At 47.8% G+C, this 22,205-nt stretch overlaps 1 protein-coding gene across 3 annotated transcripts in view; it reads left to right on the forward strand.

Moving 5' to 3' along the window:
- Positions 1–1,847: 1,847 nt before the first annotated feature.
- Hlf (HLF transcription factor, PAR bZIP family member) overlaps positions 1,848–22,205 on the forward strand; it is a 51,528-nt gene continuing 31,170 nt past the window's right edge. For 2 of the 3 annotated variants that reach the window (XM_042673970.1, XM_042673971.1), the window contains exons 1-2: positions 1,848–1,995; positions 5,011–5,346. In XM_042673970.1, the coding sequence (XP_042529904.1) occupies positions 1,881–1,995; positions 5,011–5,346 (451 nt within the window). In that variant the 5' untranslated portion in view covers positions 1,848–1,880. Of the gene's footprint in view, positions 1,996–3,415; positions 3,497–5,010; positions 5,347–22,205 lie in introns of those variants that run through there. The other variant, XM_042673972.1, reaches the window with a different exon arrangement.

Below are 22,205 nucleotides of genomic sequence, written 5' to 3' on the forward strand. Positions count from 1 at the left end.
CCCACCACCTTTCAGGTGCTAAGGAGAGTGGCTTAAGAAATTCTTTGTTGTCTGGGCACTGGTGGCTCACACCTGTAATCTTAGCTACTCAGGAGGCTGAGATCTGAGGATTGTGGTTCAAAGCCAACCCCAGGCAGGAAAGTCTGTAGACTCTTATTTCCAAATAACTACCAGAAAACTGGAAGTGGCACTGTGGCACAAAGTGGTAGAGTACTTGCCTTGAGCAAAATTGCTCAGGGACAGTGACTAGTGTAAATATTCCTCAAGTCCCATGCTGGGTAGCTGGGTAGCTCTCTTTCCCACCCACATTTCCATGAAGGCAAACGAATGTCTATCCCATTAAACCCTCGCAGCTCAGCCTGTGGCTCCCCTTGCCACAGGACTTTTTGTACTCCACACAGTATTATTTAGGAGTGGTTGTGTGGGACCACCCAGAGAGCTCTAAAAACTAATGATCCCTGGACATCACCAAGGGTCTCCTTTTAGTTGATTGAGGGGAGCTGCCTGTTATCTTAAAAAAAAAATTATTGTAAAGGTGTTGTACAGAGGGGTCACAGTAAGGCAATGAGTACATTTCTTGTCAAGCATTATTACCCACTCTCATTTCGAAATCAATTTTTTTTTTGCCGGTCATGGGGCCTTCTGGGCCTGGACGCTGTCCCTCAGCTCTTCAGCTCAAGGCTAGCGCTCTACCACTTGAGCCACAGCGCCCACTTCTAGCCTTTTCTGCTTATTTGGTGCTGAGGAATTGAACCCAAGGCCTCATGCATGCGAGGCAAGCACTCTACCACTGAGCCACCTTCCCAGGCCTCAAGGTCAATTTTAATGAAACTAGTTTCAAACAAAGGATTCAAGAGAGTTGAGGCAAGTGATTCTCTAATTGAGTCTCAGGTTGAAAACTGCTGATAGAAACTCAGTATTTCTCTTCTAATTTTGTCCCTCCCCCCCCCCTCCCCCGGAAAAGAAAGGAAGACAGACAGACAAAAGATGGAATAAAGGAAGGGAAGGAGGGGCAGGGAATGCGGGTTAGTGGTAGAGTGCTTGCCTAGCATGCCTGTAGCCCTGGGTTCGATTCCTCAGTATCCCATAAACAGAAAAAAAAGCCAGAAGTGGCCCTGTGGCTCAAGTAGCAGAAGGCTAGCCTTGAACAGGGGGCAGTGTGCCCAGACCCCGAGTTCAAGCCCCAGGACAAGAGAGAAGGAGAAGATTCTGGTGGATCTGAGTTCGCTTTTCGGGGTGAGCACCTGGCAAAGGTTGGGTAGGAAAAAAACCCATACGCGCGACGACGCTAAACAGGCAGCGGCAGTGGCCGGGTGGGGCGGGGCCCGAGGGCGGGGCCGCGCGGTGGGGGTGGGGCGCCACGCCTCTGCACGCCTATGGGCGCGCGGTGCGGGCCCTGACGTCACTCTTGTCAGGGCCGCCGGCACATGGGCGGCCGGATGCGCTGAGCCCGGCGGCCGGGGCGCTGCGGGGCCGCGGAGCGCCGGGAGCCGCGGCGGCGGGCGCGGGGAGGGGGGGTGGGGAGGGGCCGCCCTGCGTGCGCCTCGGGGCTGGGGTGTTTCTTCTGGGCACCCTCGGGACGGCGGCGCGGCCGGGGGCGCAGCGAGCGCGTGCGCGGGAGCCCCCCGGGCCGACCCCCCTCCGCGAAGTTACTCTCCCGGATCGGCGGCCGCTCGGGGAGGCGCCGCGCACCGCCGCGGGGAAGCGCGGGCTTTCGGCGCCGGCCGCGGCCCGGGACGCGGGGAGCGCGCGGCCGCGCCGTGGACGGGCGAGCGGGGCTTCGGGCTGCGGCCGCCGCCGCCGCTTTTTCTTTTCTTTTTAAAGAAAAAAAAAAAAACAATTAAAAACCAAAACAACCAACACCAAGCGAGTGCATCGCCATGGAGAAAATGTCCCGACCGCTCCCCCTGAACCCCACCTTTATCCCGCCTCCCTACGGCGTGCTCAGGTCTCTGCTGGAGAACCCGCTGAAGCTCCCCCTCCACCACGACGACGGTGAGCGGCGCCCGGCCCTGGGATGGGGTCCCCCCACACCCCCACAGACACCCCAACCCCGGCTGGGGCCGGCCCTGGGATGGGGTTCCCCCACACCTCCACAGACACCCCAACCCCGGCTGGGGCCGGCCCTGGGATGGAGTCCCCCCACACCCCCACAGACACCCCAACCCCGGCTGGGGCCGGCCCTGGGATGGGGTCCCCCCACACCCCCACAGACACCCCAACCCCGGCTGGGGCCGGCCCTGGGATGGGGTCCCCCCACACCCCCACAGACACCCCAACCCCGGCTGGGGCCGGCCCTGGGATGGGGTCCCCCCACACCCCCACAGACACCCCAACCCCGGCTGGGGCCGGCCCTGGGATGGAGTCCCCCCACACCCCCACAGACACCCCAACCCCGGCTGGGGCCGGCCCTGGGATGGGGTCCCCCCACACCCCCACAGACACCCCAACCCCGGCTGGGGCCGGCCCTGGGATGGGGTCCCCCCACACCCCCACAGACACCCCAACCCCGGCTGGGGCCGGCTCTGGGATGGGGTCCCCCCCACACACCCCCATAGACACACCAACCCCGGCTGGGGCCGGAGCTGCTGTTTCTCCTCCCTTTCCCACCGCGCCCCAACCCGGCTCAGATGAAATGAAGGCGCCCCCCCCCTTCCCCTCCTCAGTAATAAGTCAGCAGTGTGGGAGGGTTTTTTTGGGGGGGGAATCTTTTTTTTTCCTGATCAATATTTAAAATTGCACTGGCGGTGGGGGGGCCACGGCTCAGCTTCCTGGGGTCCCAGGGTGTTCCCCCCCTCCCCTTTCCTTGCTCCTCCAGCTCAGGTGGGGTTTGACAGGGTTTCCCCCCCCCCCCCCCCATGGCTGCCTAGAATATGACCCAGTGAAATGGCCTGCAAAAGACCAGGAGCCTCCTAAGCAGGGAAGAAGAAATCTGGGCTGGGTTGGGGGGAGTGTCTGGCTGTGTGTGTGTGTGTGTGTGTGTGTGTGTGTGTGTGTGTTGGGGTGCACGTCTGTCGGAGTTACCCTGGTTATGGGAAGGGTGTGCGCGCCTCAGTCCCCGTTTTTGTTTTAGGAAAATCCCAGCGGTGGGAGCCTCCGAGACGCCTGGGCTGGGCTGCAGGGCCATTGAGAAAGAGTTGGGGGGCTGGGGAGGGGTCTGTCCCCGAGAAGCAAGCGGAGCACGCCTCCAGCCGCAGGGACTCTTTTTTTTTTTCCGGGTGCACTTCTCCCCCCCACCCCACCCCAGTGGGAGGGGAGAGAGGAGCAGGCTCACGTGTAACCGCGCCGCAGCAGCCTGCCTCTGGCTTGAGCCCTTTCTTGGTAAGTCCCCAGAAACCTTTCCCTGGGGTAACCTTGGTTTGAAGCAGGAGTTTCGGAGGGAGGCCCCGGGACAGGAAGCTTGCAAGTGAGCGAATGACCCTATGCGGTTTGTCCTTTGGGCCGATGAGGGTTCATGCTTTTGGAATCTCGGTTACAAATGCGGATCATCCTGTCGGTGAGTGTGTAGTGTGTGTGTGTGTGTGTGTGTGTGTGTGTGTGTGTGTGTGTGTGTGGCCCCTGTCTTGAAAGGTGATTTGGTTGTGGAGGTGTATTTGCAACCTGCTTGCCTGGGGAAGGGAGAAGAACCTGTTGCATGCCAGAACTTGGGGGAGGGGGGCATGTTTTGGTTTGCAATCTGCAGATTTCTTCTTTTTTTTAAAGACTGTTCTTTGGGAGGAAGGGGCTGCCGGCTGGCTTTTGCATTCATGGAGATAGTTTGAAGTCAGATTCTCCTATGAGATGGTGGAAGGTTAGGATGGATGGCAGTGGAGGCTGTTTCTTTGGGGAAGGAGAGGGAGACAGGGAGAGATGCAGAAGCGAATTCCTTAATCCCAGATTCCACCCACGCCTGAGTACTAGAATCTACAAAATCCTGAGCTCCTTCCTGGTAAAGCTCTTATCTGATGAGAGGTTTTCCAGGTAGGAAATAGCTGCCTACCTTCATCATAGGTATGTGAAATAGGTCACTTTTACCCAACAACACCCCCTCCCCTTCTTGGTTGCAAATATATATAATTAGTGCATGTGAATTGGGTGGTGAAATAGGGAAGGAAGAGGAAGAAGAAATCACTGTTACTTATTTATTATTTACTTATTTTTTGTCTGTTAAAAAAGAATGACAAGTGTCCCAGTAGCTTTCAGAACAAACACACGCTCCTCAGAAAGTTCTCCTTTTTTCTTCTCTATGCCTTCCTTGTAAGGAAGGAAGTTGGAGAGTGTGGGAGTTCACTGCTGTTTTGGAAGTTCACTGTGGTAATTTTGAGTTAATATACGGGAAGAACCATGCACAGAAGTAGATACTCAATACACAGTATCCAAGAAGGCTGAAGAGTCTTGGCTTTTCTAAGCTTGGGAGCATCAACTCAAACCAAGCATGATGGATGATAGATGTCTATAATGCCAGAACTCGAGGCTGATGCAGGAAGAGGAGAGAGTTCTGGGACAGCCTAAGCTACATAGTCAGTCCCTGTCTAAAAGACACAAACAACCCCCAATAAAAAACGAAAACCCTCCAACAACTTAGGTTTCGATAATCTCGTATTCATATTGCAGTCAGTTTCTGAAAGATAAATAAAACCTGGTGATTGGCATTTTTCTTCAAAATCACCCTAGTTGCACATAATAGCAGGTATCTTTTTTTTCCCCTATGTTCGACCTCAGACTTGCCTCTTTCAATAATGCCCTGAAGACTGTTACCCTTGTTTTCTGCCTCGATCAGCCTGCAGCCCTGTGCCACACATGAGTGTGCTTTCTTTCCAAAGTAAATAGGAAGATGTTGAAAAACAGACAGAGATCCTTGTCCTGCCTGAACTTTTAACTCTCCATCCACAAAAGCCAGCAGCCAGCAGCAGACCCCAGGAGCAGTGTTGTAACTCAGGTTAATTTGCTGAAAGAACAACACTTCCTGTCTCTCTCTCTCTCTTTTTCTTTTGGTAATTAAAAAGTCCAACTTTCTCCCTCGTTCTGCAGCATTTAGTAAAGACAAAGATAAGGAAAAGAAGCTGGATGATGAGAGCAACAGCCCAACCGTACCCCAGTCGGCATTCTTGGGGCCCACTTTATGGGACAAAACTCTTCCTTATGACGGAGATACTTTCCAGTTGGAATACATGGACCTGGAGGAGTTTTTGTCGGAAAATGGCATCCCCCCCAGCCCTTCTCAGCACGACCACAGCCCTCACCCTCCAGGGCTGCAGCCGGCTTCTGCAGCTGTGCCCTCCGTCATGGACCTCAGCAGCCGACCCTCTGCACCCCTTCACCCCGGCATCCCATCTCCCAACTGTATGCAAAGCCCTATCAGACCAGGTAAACTGACCACTGTTCTCCTTTCGAATGGGTTGGAGGGGGGAAGGAGCGGGGCCAGGAGGGAGGATGGATGGCATGGAGGTCTTAACTATTCACTGGCCTTCTTGGAGAGTAACTTCTGCAGGCACGCCACAGGGACTCATCCCCATCTCTCATCGTGACAGTTAAATACAGACGCGAAGGATTTCTTTTTCTCCAGGTCTGGCTGAGGGCCCAGGGAAATGCATTTGTATTTGTGTTTTATTTGTTGTTGGCTGTGGGGCTTGAACACAGGACTTTGGCGCTGTCCCTGAGCTCTTTTTTGCTCAAGGCTAGTGCTCTCTACCACTTTGAACCACAGCGCCACTTCTAGTTTTCTGGTGGTTAATTGGAGTAGAGAATCTCGTGGACTTTGCTGCCCTGGCTGGCTTTGAACGTTGATCCTCACATCTCAGACTCCTGAGTAGCTAGGGTTATAGGCGTGAGCCACCAGTGTCCAGCTAAGATGCATTTTTAACCAGCTCCCCCATGGGATTCAGATACAGAGCTTCAGTTTAAGATATACCAGTCTATCATAAATGATTTCCCTAATAGAAGCCCTCTGCTCATCTTGCTCCCCACCCTCATCCTGCAAATACATAAATAATAGGATCTTGCTGGGTGATTTGGTTGGCCTGTCTGTAAGGCTTTGACTCTCCTCTGGCCTGACAGGAGGAAAATGTGAGCAGAGGTATGATGTGAGTGTGCTGTCTCTCTCCCACCCTCTGCATCTTGTTTAGAGGTTAACCAAGAACTGTAATTTAAAAGCAGGCTCTCAGATAAAAGTTTAGCTTTCTCCTTAGTACCAGACAGCATCTTTCTCTGGTCACTATTCCTGCAAACCAATCTATGCACATATTGTTTTTATTTTCACCTGTCCATCACACTTCATCTGCCTTTATCGAATCCTGCAAGACTGCAGAGTCGGCTGTAAATGATGTGGAGTTTTACATAAAACCATCACCTAGAAAGACAAGTGCTTCAAACCCATTGCCAGAACTGAGCAGGGTACACGCAGGACCCAGGGCAGCTCTGCCTTACCCCAGAGCGCACAGTGAACAGGAAGAAAGATCAGTTCATCTGCCCAGGTACCAGGAACAAAGATCCCGCTGGATACATTGACAGGAAGGTCACCCAGCAGAGGGCCTTCACTGCAGGCGAAGACAGAAAGCAGAACAATGTGAGACTTGTGTTGGAGATTGTTTCTGAACTCTGTCCTCAGCTCATGCAGAAATTTCCGTGACACACAGAGCCAGATTTAAATGCAAGGAAGGGAGGTGAAGGAGGAAGAGAATACCTCTGCCTTGATCTATGAGTACTGGAGTTTAGGTTCACCCTTTCAAATATTTCTGCACTTTCACACCTCTTCTGTTCCTTCTCCAAAATCAGCCTCGATTGATAGCTTGAGACCGCTGGCTCTAATGGAATGGAACCTTACCTTTAGCCACCTCTGAAGGTTTGAGGGGATATAAGGCCTCCTTTAAGTGAACCGTAGCCCTTTACTACATACAATGCATAGAGCTACCATCTTTAAGCTCTTCCCAGCAGCCAAGTACATATCCAACCCTTCCAACTGAGAAACAACAGGAGGTTGGGGAGGGTAGGAGCAAACCTAGGGAGCGACACATTGGTGCTTCTGTCATTCCTGTTGTCCCAGGAGCCTTTCTTTTGCTACTTGTTAGCTGTGTGCCCTTAGAAAATGGTGTAACACCTTGGAGCCTCCGTTTGTTTCCCTTTGTGTAAAAGGGTAGAATTTTATTTGAGGAGGTTATTGTGCAAACTAGGAGGTTCAGGGTCACTGGCTAGTGCAAGTGCTAGGTGTTTCATTAATAGCAATGATTGTGGTGGTTGCTATAGCTATGCCAATTTTATCATTTATTCCAATCACTGTTGTCTGAAATTCTGCCTTAAGGTAATTAGGTACCAGATATAATCTTCCTCTAGAGATAAATATGAGGAGAGTTTGCTCGATGGTTGCTAGATTGAGGGCTTCCTACAGAGAATCAAAAGTCAGGATCTAGGAATTTGAGGCATAAGTCATTTGGGTTCCTTAGAGTCTGTATTCATTAGTAATTCTTAGATACTTGGAGCATCCCCAAAGCTGATATCCATAGCAAAGAATCCCAGCATTTTAATGGATGTCATTTTACTAGATTATGGAAGAAAGGCACACTGGAAATAATCTTTTCATTTAAATTTGTGGGTTTTTTGGGGGGGGGAGGTGGGTGGGCTTGAACTCAGGGCCTGGGTGCTATCCCTGAGAGTTTTTTTAACTCTACCACTTTTTGCTCTACCACTTGAGCTACAGCTCCACTTCTGGCTTTTTTTGATGGTTAATTGGAGATAAAAGCCATACAGACTTTCATGCCTACGCTGGCTTTGAACCACGATCCTCAGATCTCAGCCTCCTGAGTAGCTAAGATTATAGATGTGAGCCACCAGTGGCAGGCTTGTCTTTTTTTTTCAGTAATGAAAATTCACTTCAAAATAATAATTTTCTTCTTTGAATTGAAAACCCAAATGGTAGTCCTCACATCAAAGAAGAAAAGTTAAAGTTCGACTTCAAATGCCAAACAGAGAAAATCATGCCCTGCTGTTCACTCCGTGGTTGCCATTATGAGGATTGTAATGTGAAATGAATTTCTAGGGGATGTGAACTTGATGGATATGTATCACAAGTAAACCTCAAAAAGGAGAAAGCTCTCAATTGTTCTCCGTAGCTCACAGGAGTGGCCAGAATAGAAATACCAAATAAATCTTGAGGAAAACAAGTCCTCACAAAAAGAAGAACACAGATTGCAGCCATGAATATTTTGGGAATTGTACCATTTCAATCTTGATGAGGATTTCTCACCCCTGGCGCTATTCATGTCTGGTTAAGTCTTGTGGGACCCTGTCCTGTGCAGTATAAAATGTTTAGTAACATCTCTGTTTCTATCCCTGAGATGCCATCGGCACTTACCCTCCAGCTGTGACAAGTAAAAATGTTCCCAGAGACTTGCAAATGTCCCTTGAGGATAAATTCAACTACCAGTTGAAAACCAATGGTCTAGACCTTGAATTTGGAAAGGAAAATCAGGGCTTCCTTCAGGAATCTGTCACACAAATGGATGCTATCTATCTCTTACGATACTTTATAGTAAGACTTTTGAGGAAAGTCAGGTAGCTATTAGGTTGCCACAAAGAAAGAATATATTGATAAGAGCATCATTACACTTTTTTTTTTTTTAGTAGATAAAGCTAAATGACCAGGCCAACCAGGAGACAATGGCAGAACAGTTCCCTGAACATTGGTTTTCAGGTACTTTCTACGTACACATCTCCCCAGGTATGGTCAATAGCACTGTGTCCTTAATGCTGCTTGTCTAGTTGAAAGACCATCAAGCCAGAAACTGACAAATACTCTTAGGGTAGCAAGGTGAGCAGTTGGTTTTTGTTTTGTTTTGTTGGATTTAGTTTTTTTTTTTTTTTTTTTTTTTGGTCGGTTGTGGGTCCTGAACGCTGTGGGTTGTGGGTCTGGGCGCTGTCCCTCAGCTCTTCAGCTCAAGGCTAGCGCTGTATCACTTGAGCCCACAGTGCTGCTTCTGGTTTTCTGGTGGTTTATTGGAGATAAGGGTCTCACAGACTTTCCTGCCTTGGCTGCCTTTGAACCTCAATCCTCAGATCTCAGCCTCCCGAGTAGCTAGGATTCCAGGCGTGAGCCACTAGCACCCAGCTAAGGTGAGCGTTTTTGTGAGCTTTCAAAGCTATTTACGATGACTGCTCTTCTGGACTCCTTTCATAGTTTGTATACTCCCCTCCTCTGTCTACTGCCTGGTCAAAACTGAGTTAACTTTTTTCTGAAGGCATACTCTCGGGATCCATGGAGATCTGAAGTGGTGATGGTGGGATTGTCAGGTTTTCTGAGCCACCTTCTCCACGGAGGGTAGAGTTGGGTGGATATTGGGGTGTTAAAGCCACTTCAGAGGCTTCTGAGCCTCTGAGTACAGCGTCTTGGCTGTTGGCAGGTCTGCCGGGCTGGCAACCATCATCCTGAAGAGTTCAGTGTTTGCACTGAAGATATTATCATATGAAAGTGGGGATGCTCCTGGAGGTGTGCTGTTGGATACAGGGAAAAATAAGAATCTGTGTGCCCCGAGAATTAAATGATAGCTCCGAGGACAGCTGTCCCTTCAGGGAAAGTCATCTAAAGTAGACAAAGGCACATTTCTTTTTATATCCCATACTTACAAAGCTAGGTTGAAACCATTTCCTCTGGTTTCCTTGCGCTTCTCCCCTGTCCCCGCCTTTGACTAGCTTGAGGGTATCCTACCACTTTTATGCCCATTTTCATCTGAGAACTAAGAAGGTTCTCTTTCTCCTTCTGAGCTCAGAGACGGGGTTACGATGAAAGCTGGGTGCAGAGTAGAAGGAAACCCTTCTATGTGGTGGGAGGCGAAGAGGAGCGCTTAAGAGAAGGGGGCTAGAGTGAACCGTTGCTGTACCTGTGTGTGTGCATTGTGGAGCTGCTGTCTTCTTTCTACTGACTGTCTTTTGTGACAAGCGTTGGTAGCTATGGACCTGTGCAATAACAGAGGGAGCCTCTGTGCTGGAGGCTAGGGGATTGCGGGAGGTCCTATGAGACGAGAGGATTCTCTTCGTCATGCCGAGAAGCTCCCCCCGCCCCCAGGGCCTGGAGTTTATACTTTGCAAAATACATTTCAGGTTGGAGCCCTGTGAGTGAGGGGGGCCGGGCCATGACACCTCGGATATCTCAGGAGTTTCTCATCGCTCAAGATGAAAGTGCTCATGAAGGAGAGAGGGACTGCACTTTGTTCTCCAGGGAGGCAGGCAGATGATTTTCTGTGTCTTGGCATTATTTATCGCCTCCACCAAAGCCCCGGCAGGCCAGGCTCGCTCTATCATCTTGCTTATCTTGTTTATGTCATGCTGCTCCTCCATCAAAGCATAGCAGCCTCTGGCAAGAGGTATTTTGGGGCCTGAAAGGCAAGCAAGGCAACTTGGTAGTAAGAATGTTGGCCCTGGACTCACAGGGTTTGGTTCGGGTGGTGTACAAGTGGAGCTGGGGTTTCCATCCTGCCCTTACCTTTGCATCTCTTAATTGCGTTAAGCCTCAGTTTGCTCATCAACAGAATGGTTGACGAGAAACATCTCTCCTCCTGGAAGGAGACTTACTTACCAGGATTAAAGGAGATAAAGCAGGGCCCGGTAGGGCAGAATGGTGCCTGGGACAGGAATGCCCTGTGCATGGTGCCCTTGGCAGGGAGGGTGGGTGGGCAGTGGCTTGTGATCAGGGAAAAGAATGAGTGTGTCCCCAGGTCCCCATTCTCCATTTAGAGATACTTTTTAAAAAAATCTGTCCTCTTCCCATTGCAAAACTAAGATGGGCTTCTCCCCCCCCCCCCCCCCCCGCCCCTCTCCGATCCAGAAAGCCGAACACTTATTCTGTGCAGTTGACCTGACCTTTCTTTCCATTCTGGGTTAAGATAAAGCACTTTCCTGATGTTAGTTAACCTAGCAGAATTGCTTCTAGGTTAGCAACTCCTGTTCTGCCAGTGTGGAAACAGCCACTCACTCAGTGCCCAGCCCCCTCCTCACCCCCCCCTCCACCCCAGCTCTCATGGGAGCCCTGGAAACCCTGGCTGGCTGCCTGCAGGACCGTGTGCTCCAGGCACGTGGCTGTGCCCTGTGGAGTTTGCCCAACTCTGGGTGGTGTGCTGGCTTGCCTTCCTTCATCTCCAACACCCCCCCCACACCCTGCTCTTTCTCTCTCTCTCCTCTTCCCAGGGGAACTATAGTAGGTGCCAGCACACAATTGTAATCCTTACCCTGGCAGGAGAAAGCTAAGCTCCAGAGGGCAAGCTAATAGGCCCATGAAACCTGTTCAGTCCAGCTTTCAAGCCAGACCCCAAGCCCAGCCCTCTTCCTGCCCTTCTGCCTAGAGGCCCTGTCTTCTCTTGCACCGCTGTGGTGGGCAGGATTCCTGCCGGCCAGCTCCTGCCAAAGGGTCTTGGCAGAGTCTTTCCAATTCAGCACTGTGCCTACCAGACTAGAAAAATAGCACTAGAAAGACAGAATTAGGTAGAGGGCAGGGAAAGAAAGTGGGGGAGGTGATGGAGGAGAAAAGAAAAGAAAAAACCTTGATAAAATCCTAATGCAGAAAGCCAGAGAGTAAGAAGACAGCAGTGATTTACTAGATGGCTCAGACACCTCATTCCCAACCAGCTCTAATCACTTTTACCCAGGAATCATTTTTTATGTCTCAGCAGTGAAAATGGAAGGAAGAGGAAGGATAGGGAAAGGAAGAAGATGCAGAATATTGCAGAGAGGAACAGGGTGGTTCCGGGGTCTGTGTTTGATTCTTTAGGGGGAGTAGAAAGGATATTGATTACATTTAATATTTTTTATTTATTATATCTGGCCTCTGCCCCTTGAGCAGCTCTCTTGACTTGAAGCCACGGAACCATTGTTTGAGCCTATGAATTCAGTTTTCATAAGACCTACTAGCCTGGTGACTCTGATCACTGTCCCCCTCACAACCACGTGCTTATGTTCGAAACACACATCTTTCTGGCCAGTGTGATGATGCCTTTTTGACCACAGAGGCCAGTAAACAGACCTCTCTGAGTGCGAATTCTAACACAGCCATTTCCAGGCTTGTTTATGATCCCAGGAGAGTCATTTAAATGGTCGGACCTTCTGATTTCCCATGGGCGAAACTCTAGGGTAATCATAGCATCTCTTCCTATGAGCCAATACATGTGAATCGTGTAGGGAGATTAGGCACAGTGCCTGGCATACTCTAAGTGCTCCATAGCAGTCTCATTTCTCCTAGAGGACCTCACCTGGGCCTTGGAGTCCTGAGACTTCCCCTTCCTAGCCAATGAAGACCTCTGCTGATGGAAGTTGTTTTTTGGCTTCTCTGCATAGTCCTGTCTGTTCTACACTTAGCTCTTAGTCTTAGGTGCCCATGGGTAGCTTTCCTGTAACCCTTACTCATTTCTATCAAGCAGACAATGCAGGGTGAAGAAGTTCCTGCTTAGACGTCTTCCATGAAAGGATTGTTATTAAATTCACCAGTTGGTGCTCTGATTGAATTTTTAATAATGATGATACTTGAAGGCAATGTAATGACCTCAGGTGTCAGGAAACCACAGAGGCAGCTTGTGGTGTTGGAAAAGAAAGGAGGTTTAGTTCATATTCTTGTTTATAAGCAAGATTTTGCATACACATTCTAGAAGAATAATTTCTGCTTCCGATGAGTTGTTCTTTCATGGGTGGGAGGATAAAAAGATGACATCCTTGCTAGGGGAAGGTGACCATTCCATAGTGAAGGTACAAAAAAAAGCATCCAGTGGGGCCCCTGGCCTGGAGTGACCTAGCCTTTCCCACCAGTCACTTCTGCTACTTTTCTCTAGTTAGTGGTATCATGAATAGAATAGAACAGAGAGGAGGCTGTGGGAGGCAAAGAGCGATGTGGATGACTCCAACAATAGAGACAGACAAGGATACGACGTGAGTGCTGAGCGCAAGGACAGGACCATTTCCTGGGGAAGACAGATCTGGTAGGGGAGCAAGCCTCTTTTCAGCGTCAAGTGATAAGTACGTAGAGGTCTCTACTATCTGTTGGAAGGAGGAGGGCTACGGGTTAAGCAAGAAAGTGGGCCCAAAGCAAAAACAAACAAAAAACCCTAAATAAGAGAACAGTACAGACTACGAGAGTTGCCAATTCTCACAGGAAGCCTCCATTGCTCAGGGCAGGGGTACTTGGTGGGCAGTTTCTCGGAAGAGCCAGACCTTGTGTTAGGCCTCAGAAGGAGGCGTATGAGAACCAGGCGGGTGGGTAGGCAAGAGACTACAACGTGGTAGAAGCAGGAACGCCAACAGGATGTACAGGAAACAATGCACGCATCTAATTGGCTGATGCAGAACATTCATAGGAGGGAGGCAGAGAAAGGGAGGGCCGGGAAAGGTTGACACTGGTCTTGAGTCCCTGGGTGCAGAGCTTGACCAGTGTCTAGTAGGCAGGAGGGAAGGTTATTGAGCAGGGAAGTGGCGTGTGGATATTTCCATTGGGTTCAAGGTTGGATTTGAAACATTTTTAGAAACCTGACAATTGTTTCCTCTGGCAAGCCAGGATTTCCTTATTTTTACTATTTTCAAAATAAATACTCTCCCCCCTGAACATCAAACAGATTTTCAAAACACGATGTTCTAATGGTCTAGTATGAAGTAATTTCAAAACACGGGGTTTAGATTTCACTTGTAAAGCCCATAATTTTCATGATGGGAGGAAATACTTTTTGGCAAGAAAGTAGTTTGAGAGATTTGCAGGGTTTAGGATTTTAAAAATCCAGAAAGCAGGGCTAGTCTCATGGGAGAAAGAAATAGATTTTAATAAGCTCAACCCATTAACATTCATTGCTTTTAAATGCCTCTATTTTATACGGCTTACTGGGTTTGCAAACAAGTATATTGTACCAACTTTTATGAGCGTGCTCTGTGTGTGTGTGTGTATGTGGTGTACACATATCCACAAATGCACATGAGTGTGAGTATACACATATGTGTGTGTACTCAATGGAGGAAGGTGAAGACCTCGTCAACATAAATAGTCCTAGATCATGAGGCTACCTGCCGCGGTAATATCAAGCTAAAAATACTTTACCAAGTGTCTTGCCAGCTTATTAATTTTACTCTCTGGAGACAAAGGAATCATTATTGCAATTTTGCATGCATAAGTCCTGACCTTGTATGTGTGACGTCTTCCTTCATCTCTGAAACCAAAGGGACTTGTCAAGCATGCTCAGATATTGGGGGAGAGGAGGTATTGTATATGAGAGAGAGAGAGAGAGAGAGAGGGAGGGAGGGAGGGAGGGAGGGAGAGGGAAGGAGAGATTGTATTGAGGGTGTTAGAGGAAGAGGCTCAGTAGGAGAGGACAGGGCAGGGTGCTGCTGAATGTCAGGCACATGAAGTGATTCTTGTCTCTCTGAGGTGTGCTCTGGTATTGGGCAGCATTCATTACCAGGGACTAGAAGAGCTGCTATAACCCAAGCCAATTCATTTAGATACAAAATAAGACAACTCATACAGTGCCACCTCCAGCTACATACAGTAGACAGTCACAGGAATGTTGGCAAGAGCTGAGCGTCTGCTGGGGGAGAACCGACAGTATACTTGTTTCTGTTCTGTCTGTGTCTGGTGGATACCAAGTCCATGAGTGGATGTGAAATATTCCTAAAATGCTTGCGTTCCTTCTTCTTAATTGTCTTACCTCATTACTGACCCAATCTCATTTTCTCTCCTGAAAACAAAACAAAACAGAAATGATGCAGTTCCTTTGTCACACTGAATCCTGAAAAGTTTTGTTTTTAGGAGTTTAATCTGAAATTATTATTATTATTATTATTATTATTATTAATGGCCATTGGAAGAATGCTTTGAAACGTGGAGAGGGTCTCCTAACGAGACACGGCTTGTAGCTAATTAACCCCCTTTGGCTCTGCAGCTTTGCCCTGGGGAACCTCAATTCCTCAAAACAAAGAGTGCAGTGCTATAGAAAGATGCTCCTGGGACCCACAACATTAAATCATCCGTGACAAAATGTTCTTGCAGAAAGTAGAATTGCATAAATGGATCGGCAGAAATAAATGCTTTGGCAGACGATCCTTGAGTGGGGAAGAGCAATGCTTTCTTTTCTAATTAGCTCTGGGTAACAATCTGCTCCTATGTCTTTGCTGCGGAACCTAGGCCCAGACATTGGAGCACAGAAGATCCATTGTGGTTCATTCAAGGCTGCTGCTCTTAATGGAAAGGGTTAAACACACTGGTCCTAACCCACTCATGCATACTAAATACTCTTATTAAATTGAACGCAATGGGGAAAGCAAAGATTTGCTTCGGGAAAGGATGCCATTGGACCCCAGCCAATGGGAATCAGTACTATAAACCAGATGAACAAGATCATCTAGGTACAAAGTAATCAGATTACCCAGAACAGAGCTCTCAATACCCCAAGATAGAAAGATTCTTTTAAGGGTATTGGCAAGCGAAGTCCATCTGCCCCATGGTTAACACAGAAGACTTAATTCACCTTAAGATGGATTCATTATTATAAGGGTTTAGTATCAGTGAAGGCATTTCACAGGCTTCTCCACAGAAGGCAAGGAGATCTTAGATCCAATCAGGATAACATTGCTTTAAAAAAAAATTCAAAGGCCAGTGAGAGATTTACAGAGGAAAAGGCAGATAACATAAAATTCAAAGACAGAAATAAAAGCCTTGATAGAGTTTCTGAGGAAAGGAGAAGACAAATCTGCAGAACTGATTTCATCTGAATTTCATAGGATTTATTTCATTACAATTGATTGCTTTATTTCAGCATACTTTTAGGAGGAAAGTTGGCTCACATTCTTCTTCATAGAATCCTAAGTGTGTTTCTTCTAAATGGTCAGTAGCATGTGAGTGATTTGGAAAGTAATTTTTACATCCATGTAAAAAATAAAAGTTTTTTTTAAGCATATGGGTGAAATCCATCCAAGTACATGCCAATGACTCGAATTCAGTTATGGTATTCCTTAGCAGCTGAATGTGTATGATAAGAAGTTTTAGTATTATACAATCTAGGTGTGAAGAAACATTTGAGGGCTCCATGTTTTCTGCTTTTCTGATCCTTTGGCTGGCGTGTTAGTAACATTTCATTGACTTGGACTTTACTATCACTTGATAGTGAAACCAAGTGATATCTACTTTCTTTTTCTTCTTTATAAAGAAAGTTACCGAGCAAGGTACTAGTGGCCCACACCTGTAATCCTAGCTAGTCAGGAGGCTGAGATCTAAAGGTCATGGTTCAAAGCCATGTGGCTTTCTTTTCTAATCTCTGGGGAAGGACATCAGAATGTCTTTTCATTCAGATATGTCTGGATTAGGATTAATATCTCCAGAGCCATAATGATGAGTTAGCTCTACTGGCTCTTCTATTATCATCCTATAATTTTCTTTCTTTTCTTTTCTTTTTTTGTCTGTCATGGGGCCTGAACTCTGAGCCTGGGCACTGTCCCTCAGCTCTTTAGCTCAAGGCTAAAACTCTTAACACTTGAGGAAGTGGCGCTGTAGCTCAAGTGGTAGAGCGCTCACCTTGAGCTGAAGAGCTGAGGGACAGCGCCCAGGCCCAGAGTTCAAGCCCCACGACCGACAAAAATAAATAAATAAATAAATAAATAAAACTCTTAACACTTGAGCCACAGCACCACTTCCAGCTTTTTTTGCTTATGTGGTCTTGGGGAATCGAACCCAGGGCCTCATGCATGCAGGCAAGCACTTTTCCAGCTGAGCCACTTTCCCAGCCCCTAATGTTCATATTTTAAGTTAAGTTTCATGAAAGGATCCAAAGAATATTTTTCCTCCATTGGCTTGCTATTAGAGAGGATACCAATGCCCAATGGTGATGGACTTTGCTTGCCTTTTACTAAAGAAATAATCACCTATCAGAGCAACTCCTGTAGCCATTCCCTTTTCCTCATGAGAAGCAGCGAGGTGTAGTGGTAAAACTCTGGCCATGGCTTAAATCCTGCTTTGGCCATTGATGGGCTGTGGAATACCTTTGTATCCTACACTGTAAGAGGGAATGAGAATGCCTCCTTCTCAGGACTCCTAGAGGAGGAAATAAGATGGTATCCATAATGCAGGTAAATGGTGGCTTTCATCACTTTTTTCTATGATGACTATTTCTTCTGTTCTACTTTCATCATCAACTTTCAGACACTTAAGCATGTCATTGTGCTGTAGCGATGATGATCTGTGCCTCACCTTTTGGGCCAGTGTAGGGCAGATCAGCTCATGAAGGAGCCTAGCAGAATGGCAACCTGTGTATTTACACCTGTGGAAAGATGCATCATCCACCTTTCAGCCCCTCTGGGGTACTCTGATTATCAGTGTGCCACAGCAGCTGCCCACTTTCCTGGATTGCTTCTCTAATCAGCAGGTTTTGTGGGCTAGGGCTTGTGTCTCACCTGCATTCAGTACTCCGTGTTTGGACATCTGACTTCATGTCCAAAACAGCTTGAATGGGAAGAAATGATAGGGGGCTTATCTAGGTTTCCCATAGTGCCCTCTAATCTCTCCTACATGCTGCAGGATTTGCACCTTGGGTTTCTTCTGTTTTCTTTTGGGAACTTCTCTCCTGCTGAAGGAGAGAAGTGGCTGTTTCCCAAGTTGCGAGTGACAGTCTGTTGAGTGGAAAGAGGCAGCAGGGTGGGCTTACAGCGCTGACAGAGGCCCTGGGCTCTGCACCCTCTCATGTGAGTCTGTCCGGTGCTCTTGTCACCATGTGAGGGAAAAGTAGCAGGTGGGGGGCTTCGGCTAGGAAAAAGGAAAAATCAGAACCTTCTCTTGAAGAGAGAGGGATAGAAACACAAGAGAATAGAGAGCACAAAAGTAGATTGCTTGGAAGACATGTGTGTATGAGCATGTTGATCCAAAGCAGACAACAAAAGTGGGTTGGCTTAAAGAAAAGGCATTCATCTGAGGTGACTTGGCTTTTTCATCAGCTTAGAGGTATGGGCTTCTTGGCCTGGTCTCCATACAGTAAGTCAGGTTCTGTATATATGGCTGTTAAAGGCACAGAAGCCTTAAGGAATTATCATGTACAGAAACATCAAACTAGGCAAGTTTTCTCTCCACACTCCTGCCGAGAGGGCTATTTAATTCCACGTAGCACTTACCCAGCATATTTTCACATCCTATCAGCTACTTCTTGGGCTTCCCTTTTATAAAAGAACAGGTACAATACTCAGGTTTAAATCAGCTCACGTAGTACAAAATCATAAGTATATCCTTGAGGGGCTTAATACTTACTAGAAGAGATTGTAGAGAGTCAACTCATATTAGAAATGATAATGATACCAGGATTTAGACTGTCCTAAGGGGTGTGAATACATTGCCAGAATATGTTCTCTCTGTCTCTCTGTCTCTGTCTCTGTCTCTCTCTCTTTTATCTCCATCAGCACCTCCATTCTGACTATAGCCCAGCTTAAAAATCAAGTTGGGCATATCTCAATAGCCAGAAACCTTGGAATTCAGGATGAACTCATTGTCGTGGCAGAAGTAGCAAGCTTTGATAAAGATATGCAGGGAAACACAGCCTTCATGGCTGGACCCTTCAGTCACCAAATTAGATTGGATTTGAAGCCAGAGATTCCCTAGGAAGCCATGAAGCAATGAGCAAATCTCTCACGTTCTGAATCCTCATCTTCACATCCAGAAGTGGTGGTGGCCTACTTCACAAGATTGTCATGAGAGTTAAGGTACATTGGACATGCTAGCAATAGCAAGATCTTGGGCTCTCCCTACTCAGTGTCACTCTGTAAGTTTTAATTCAGAGTTACCATCTGGTGTTTAATAACATCTCTCTCAAATGCATGTGTAGCTCATGTCTTTGGAGTCTCACTTGCCGGTTTTTGAGGTGCAGGGCTGAGCCTTTGTAAGCTCTTTAATGCTTGTTAGGGTTTATGAGAAGATCTAATTTATAGTCCTCACTGTGCAATTAACTAGAAGCATAACTTTTAAGTTATCATCCACTCTAGGCTTTCCTTATAAGATGAGAATAATGTATGTACTTCTAACTTACAAATAAATAAACCAAACATGTAAATTAGCCCATTAGGCAGGCTCCATCACAATTCAAATCAAAGTCCAACTTTGGTGTAACATTGTCATTTCTGTTCTGTTTTGTGTGGCAAGATGGGGAAAATGGTGTAGCAACAACTCTCAGAGTGAGTGGATTAAATATCTGACATTCCACCACTCATTAAGGACGACGGACTTCACAAACTAGAGCTAAAAAAGAAACAAAAACTGTTTGATGCCATTTGGGGGAAATACAACAACATTAAAGCTAGTGATGGCCTTAAAAATAGTCTGTCTGCTGAAGGGGAACATTCTAGAGTAACACAGAAGGTAAGTTATCTGTCTGGAATCATTGCTCCAAGGCTTGGATCTCTTAGCAAGGGTTTATTAGCCAGGCAAAATATTATTATTATTATAAAAAGAAAACCACAGATGGAAACCCCCACAAGGTCCACAGCTACCTCTTTTCATGGCAACTTTTCCAGAAAGCATTGGCCAGCTGGGCTTCCAACTGCTCCTTGGGGTGGCTGGATTCAGGTTTGCAGGACCAGGCATGGCAGCAAGCCTCGACTCACAGCCTGGAATGTCGGCTTGAAAGATGCTGAGACTTGGTCTGGGCTCGGTGGAAAGAGTTCTGTGATTAATTAGTGATGTCTTCCATGCGCTTAGGTGGGGCAGTACTTGTGCCAGGTATGTGCTGCCCTGCCAAGGCACGTTGGGGAAGGTCCTTTCGTACCTGTCCCGCAACTGGGCAGCAGATCAAGGACTCAGGCCAGTGTTGTTTCCGGTGTCCTGGGAAAGTTGTTTATTTGGTTTGTTGTTATTTTCCTAAGCCTTTGGCAGTTCTGTCTTATTCTCAGAGAGAGGCTTTATTTTGGTTAATGTTAACAGAGAATAGAAGAAAAGGAAGGTCTGTTGCTTCTGCTGTACAGTCACAAGACAGGAAATGCAAGGTAGAAGTAAGCTGGATTCCAGTATGTATTTCCATGGATGGCTCAAGGATGCACAGGTCAGGGTGGCTGGTGTACCAGCAAAGGGAGGTCATAGACCATCGGCCCTCGTAGGTCGTGGCCAGAGGTCATAGCTACAGACTGTGCTGGGTGGACGATCCACTGTATGCATCTTAATATTTTAAAATCTAGAGGCCACCACCTGTCTCAAGGGGGTCCTGGAGAATTTGTCAGTCTGTTTAAGGATGACGGGCAACTCTCTGTTACCCATGCTGATCAAAGAGATAGGTAATTGGAGATGGATTTCTTTTCAGCCTCAAACACGTGCCTTTTGTGCCGGTGATCGGCTTTCTGGGTGATGTTTGAGCAATGACAGATTTTTTTTTCCCTGTAAAGAAGAGTTGAGGGGGAAGATGGTGCTTTATGCAGTTCCCACAATATGCTTCTCATAGCCAGCCAAATATCTCTGAGCCCTCACAGCCCTCCTAACTTCAAACGTAACGGAATAATAAGAATTGCCTTTTATTGAGCACTGCTCCTGGGATCCAGGTAAGGATGTGACAGAGGGGTAGATGCAGGGGGAGCTGTTGGTTCCTACAGGTAAGTGGAGTGCCTACGGAGAAACCACAGCGATCGGCACTGTGCCTCACGGGCTCTGCTGCCCATGCAGTGTGCTACTCTTTCCAGTGGCTGCACTTGAGTTCTGCATATGAGTAACTTCCAATTATTCTGAGGCTGGCGAGCCAGGTTGAAGATGAGCGGGGTGTGTGAAGGCTCACCTGAGACTAAGGAGGTGCTTGCTCATCACCTCAAGTGCTCTGCAATTAGTTGGTTATCGCCTGATTGTCTACTCCAGGATTGGCAAGCCTGGAGTGGGGAGGGTGGGGAGAAGGATACTACAGGGGCGGGAACCCCAGCAGCCACTTCTTCCATGACCAGAGGTGTTCACTAGCCCTATAAAGTTCTGCATTGTCCAGTGCAATCGTCTGTCCTCCTGACCCCCGCCCCTAGACCCAGATAGTGCCTGGGATCCTGCTTCTAGCCCTGGCCCAAATATACTCTCCAAATTAACAAGTTCAAGTTGGCCACAGGACAGAATGAATTTGAATGTCCCAGAGATTTAGAAATCTAATATGTTGAAAGGAGGCCCAGTGAACAGGGACTGCTAATCCCCTTTTTCCTCTTTAGCCTGTAACCCTCCTCCCTCCAAAAATGTAGGTCGACAGGCTTGAGAGGAGGAGCAGCAGGCCCTTGCCGGGGTCAGTAGAGGCCAAGGCTGTGGTGGCCTGGGAGAGCAGGGGCTGCCAGGACAAGCAACCTCCAAGGGGTCCTGGTGGTAGAGCAAGTTGTTAGTGATCGTCTGTCCTGGCTCTCCTGCTTCTCAGAACATGAACTGCATTCGTCTTTGTTCCTGTGGAGTGATCTTTGGGAGTTGATAAGAAGAAAAAGCAGACATTTGCACAGCGTCGTGGTGGATGGGGTTTGATGGGTGGTTTTCATTGCTCAAGCATTCTTCACTTCACTCCAGCACCTGGCTTCTCTTCCTCTCTGTCTGGCCTTGGTTCCCCCCCACCCCACCCCCTAGTGGTCCAGCATCTGCTCTCTCCCTTTCCCACCAGAGCCGTGGGTTTCTTTGGGTCCTTCCTCTCTGGCTCACGTTTTCCCAGGGTTGCTGGTGTTGTCTGTACAGTCTAGAGATCAGATTTTTTTTTTTATTATTATTATTAACACAAAGAAATCTGCTTGGGCTGCCTGGCTCTTTGCAGTCACGTGGAGAGCAATGTGTTTCTTCTGTCCGCCAGTCTGCAGCTCTCTGTGCAAAATACAGCAGAGAGCCGGGCACCGGGCCAAGCTTACATTTCACTTCAGAACACACTTTCCCATCACTCTTTGGCAGAACATCCCTGGTGGTGTCTATTTGGGGAGTAGGAGAAGTGTTGTTTCCCTCTTCTGAGTGTCAGGAGACAGGACCTTTAGAAAATGTTTTACTTACTCCCATCTTTATTCAGCATCCTCAAGGTTTCCAGATTACTAAGGTGATCCAGCGAAAGCCATGTCAAGAAGAAGCATTCCCCCCCCCCGCCCCCAACCAGGGCCACCCTTTCTTTCCCTTGCAAAATCGGCAAACACAGGCCAGAATTGCCTGGGACAGAGAAACCCAGGCCAAGATAATAACATCAAAACCAAAGGCCTGGCACTCTTGGGTAAACCAGTGACTCTCCCAGATAAAACAATTCTGTTGTCCAAATCTTTTTCCAAAGATC

This window comes from Dipodomys spectabilis, unplaced genomic scaffold (genome assembly GCF_019054845.1).
Source record: "Dipodomys spectabilis isolate Male_0828 unplaced genomic scaffold, ASM1905484v1 ptg000018l, whole genome shotgun sequence".
NCBI classification, from domain to species: Eukaryota; Metazoa; Chordata; class Mammalia; order Rodentia; family Heteromyidae; genus Dipodomys; species Dipodomys spectabilis.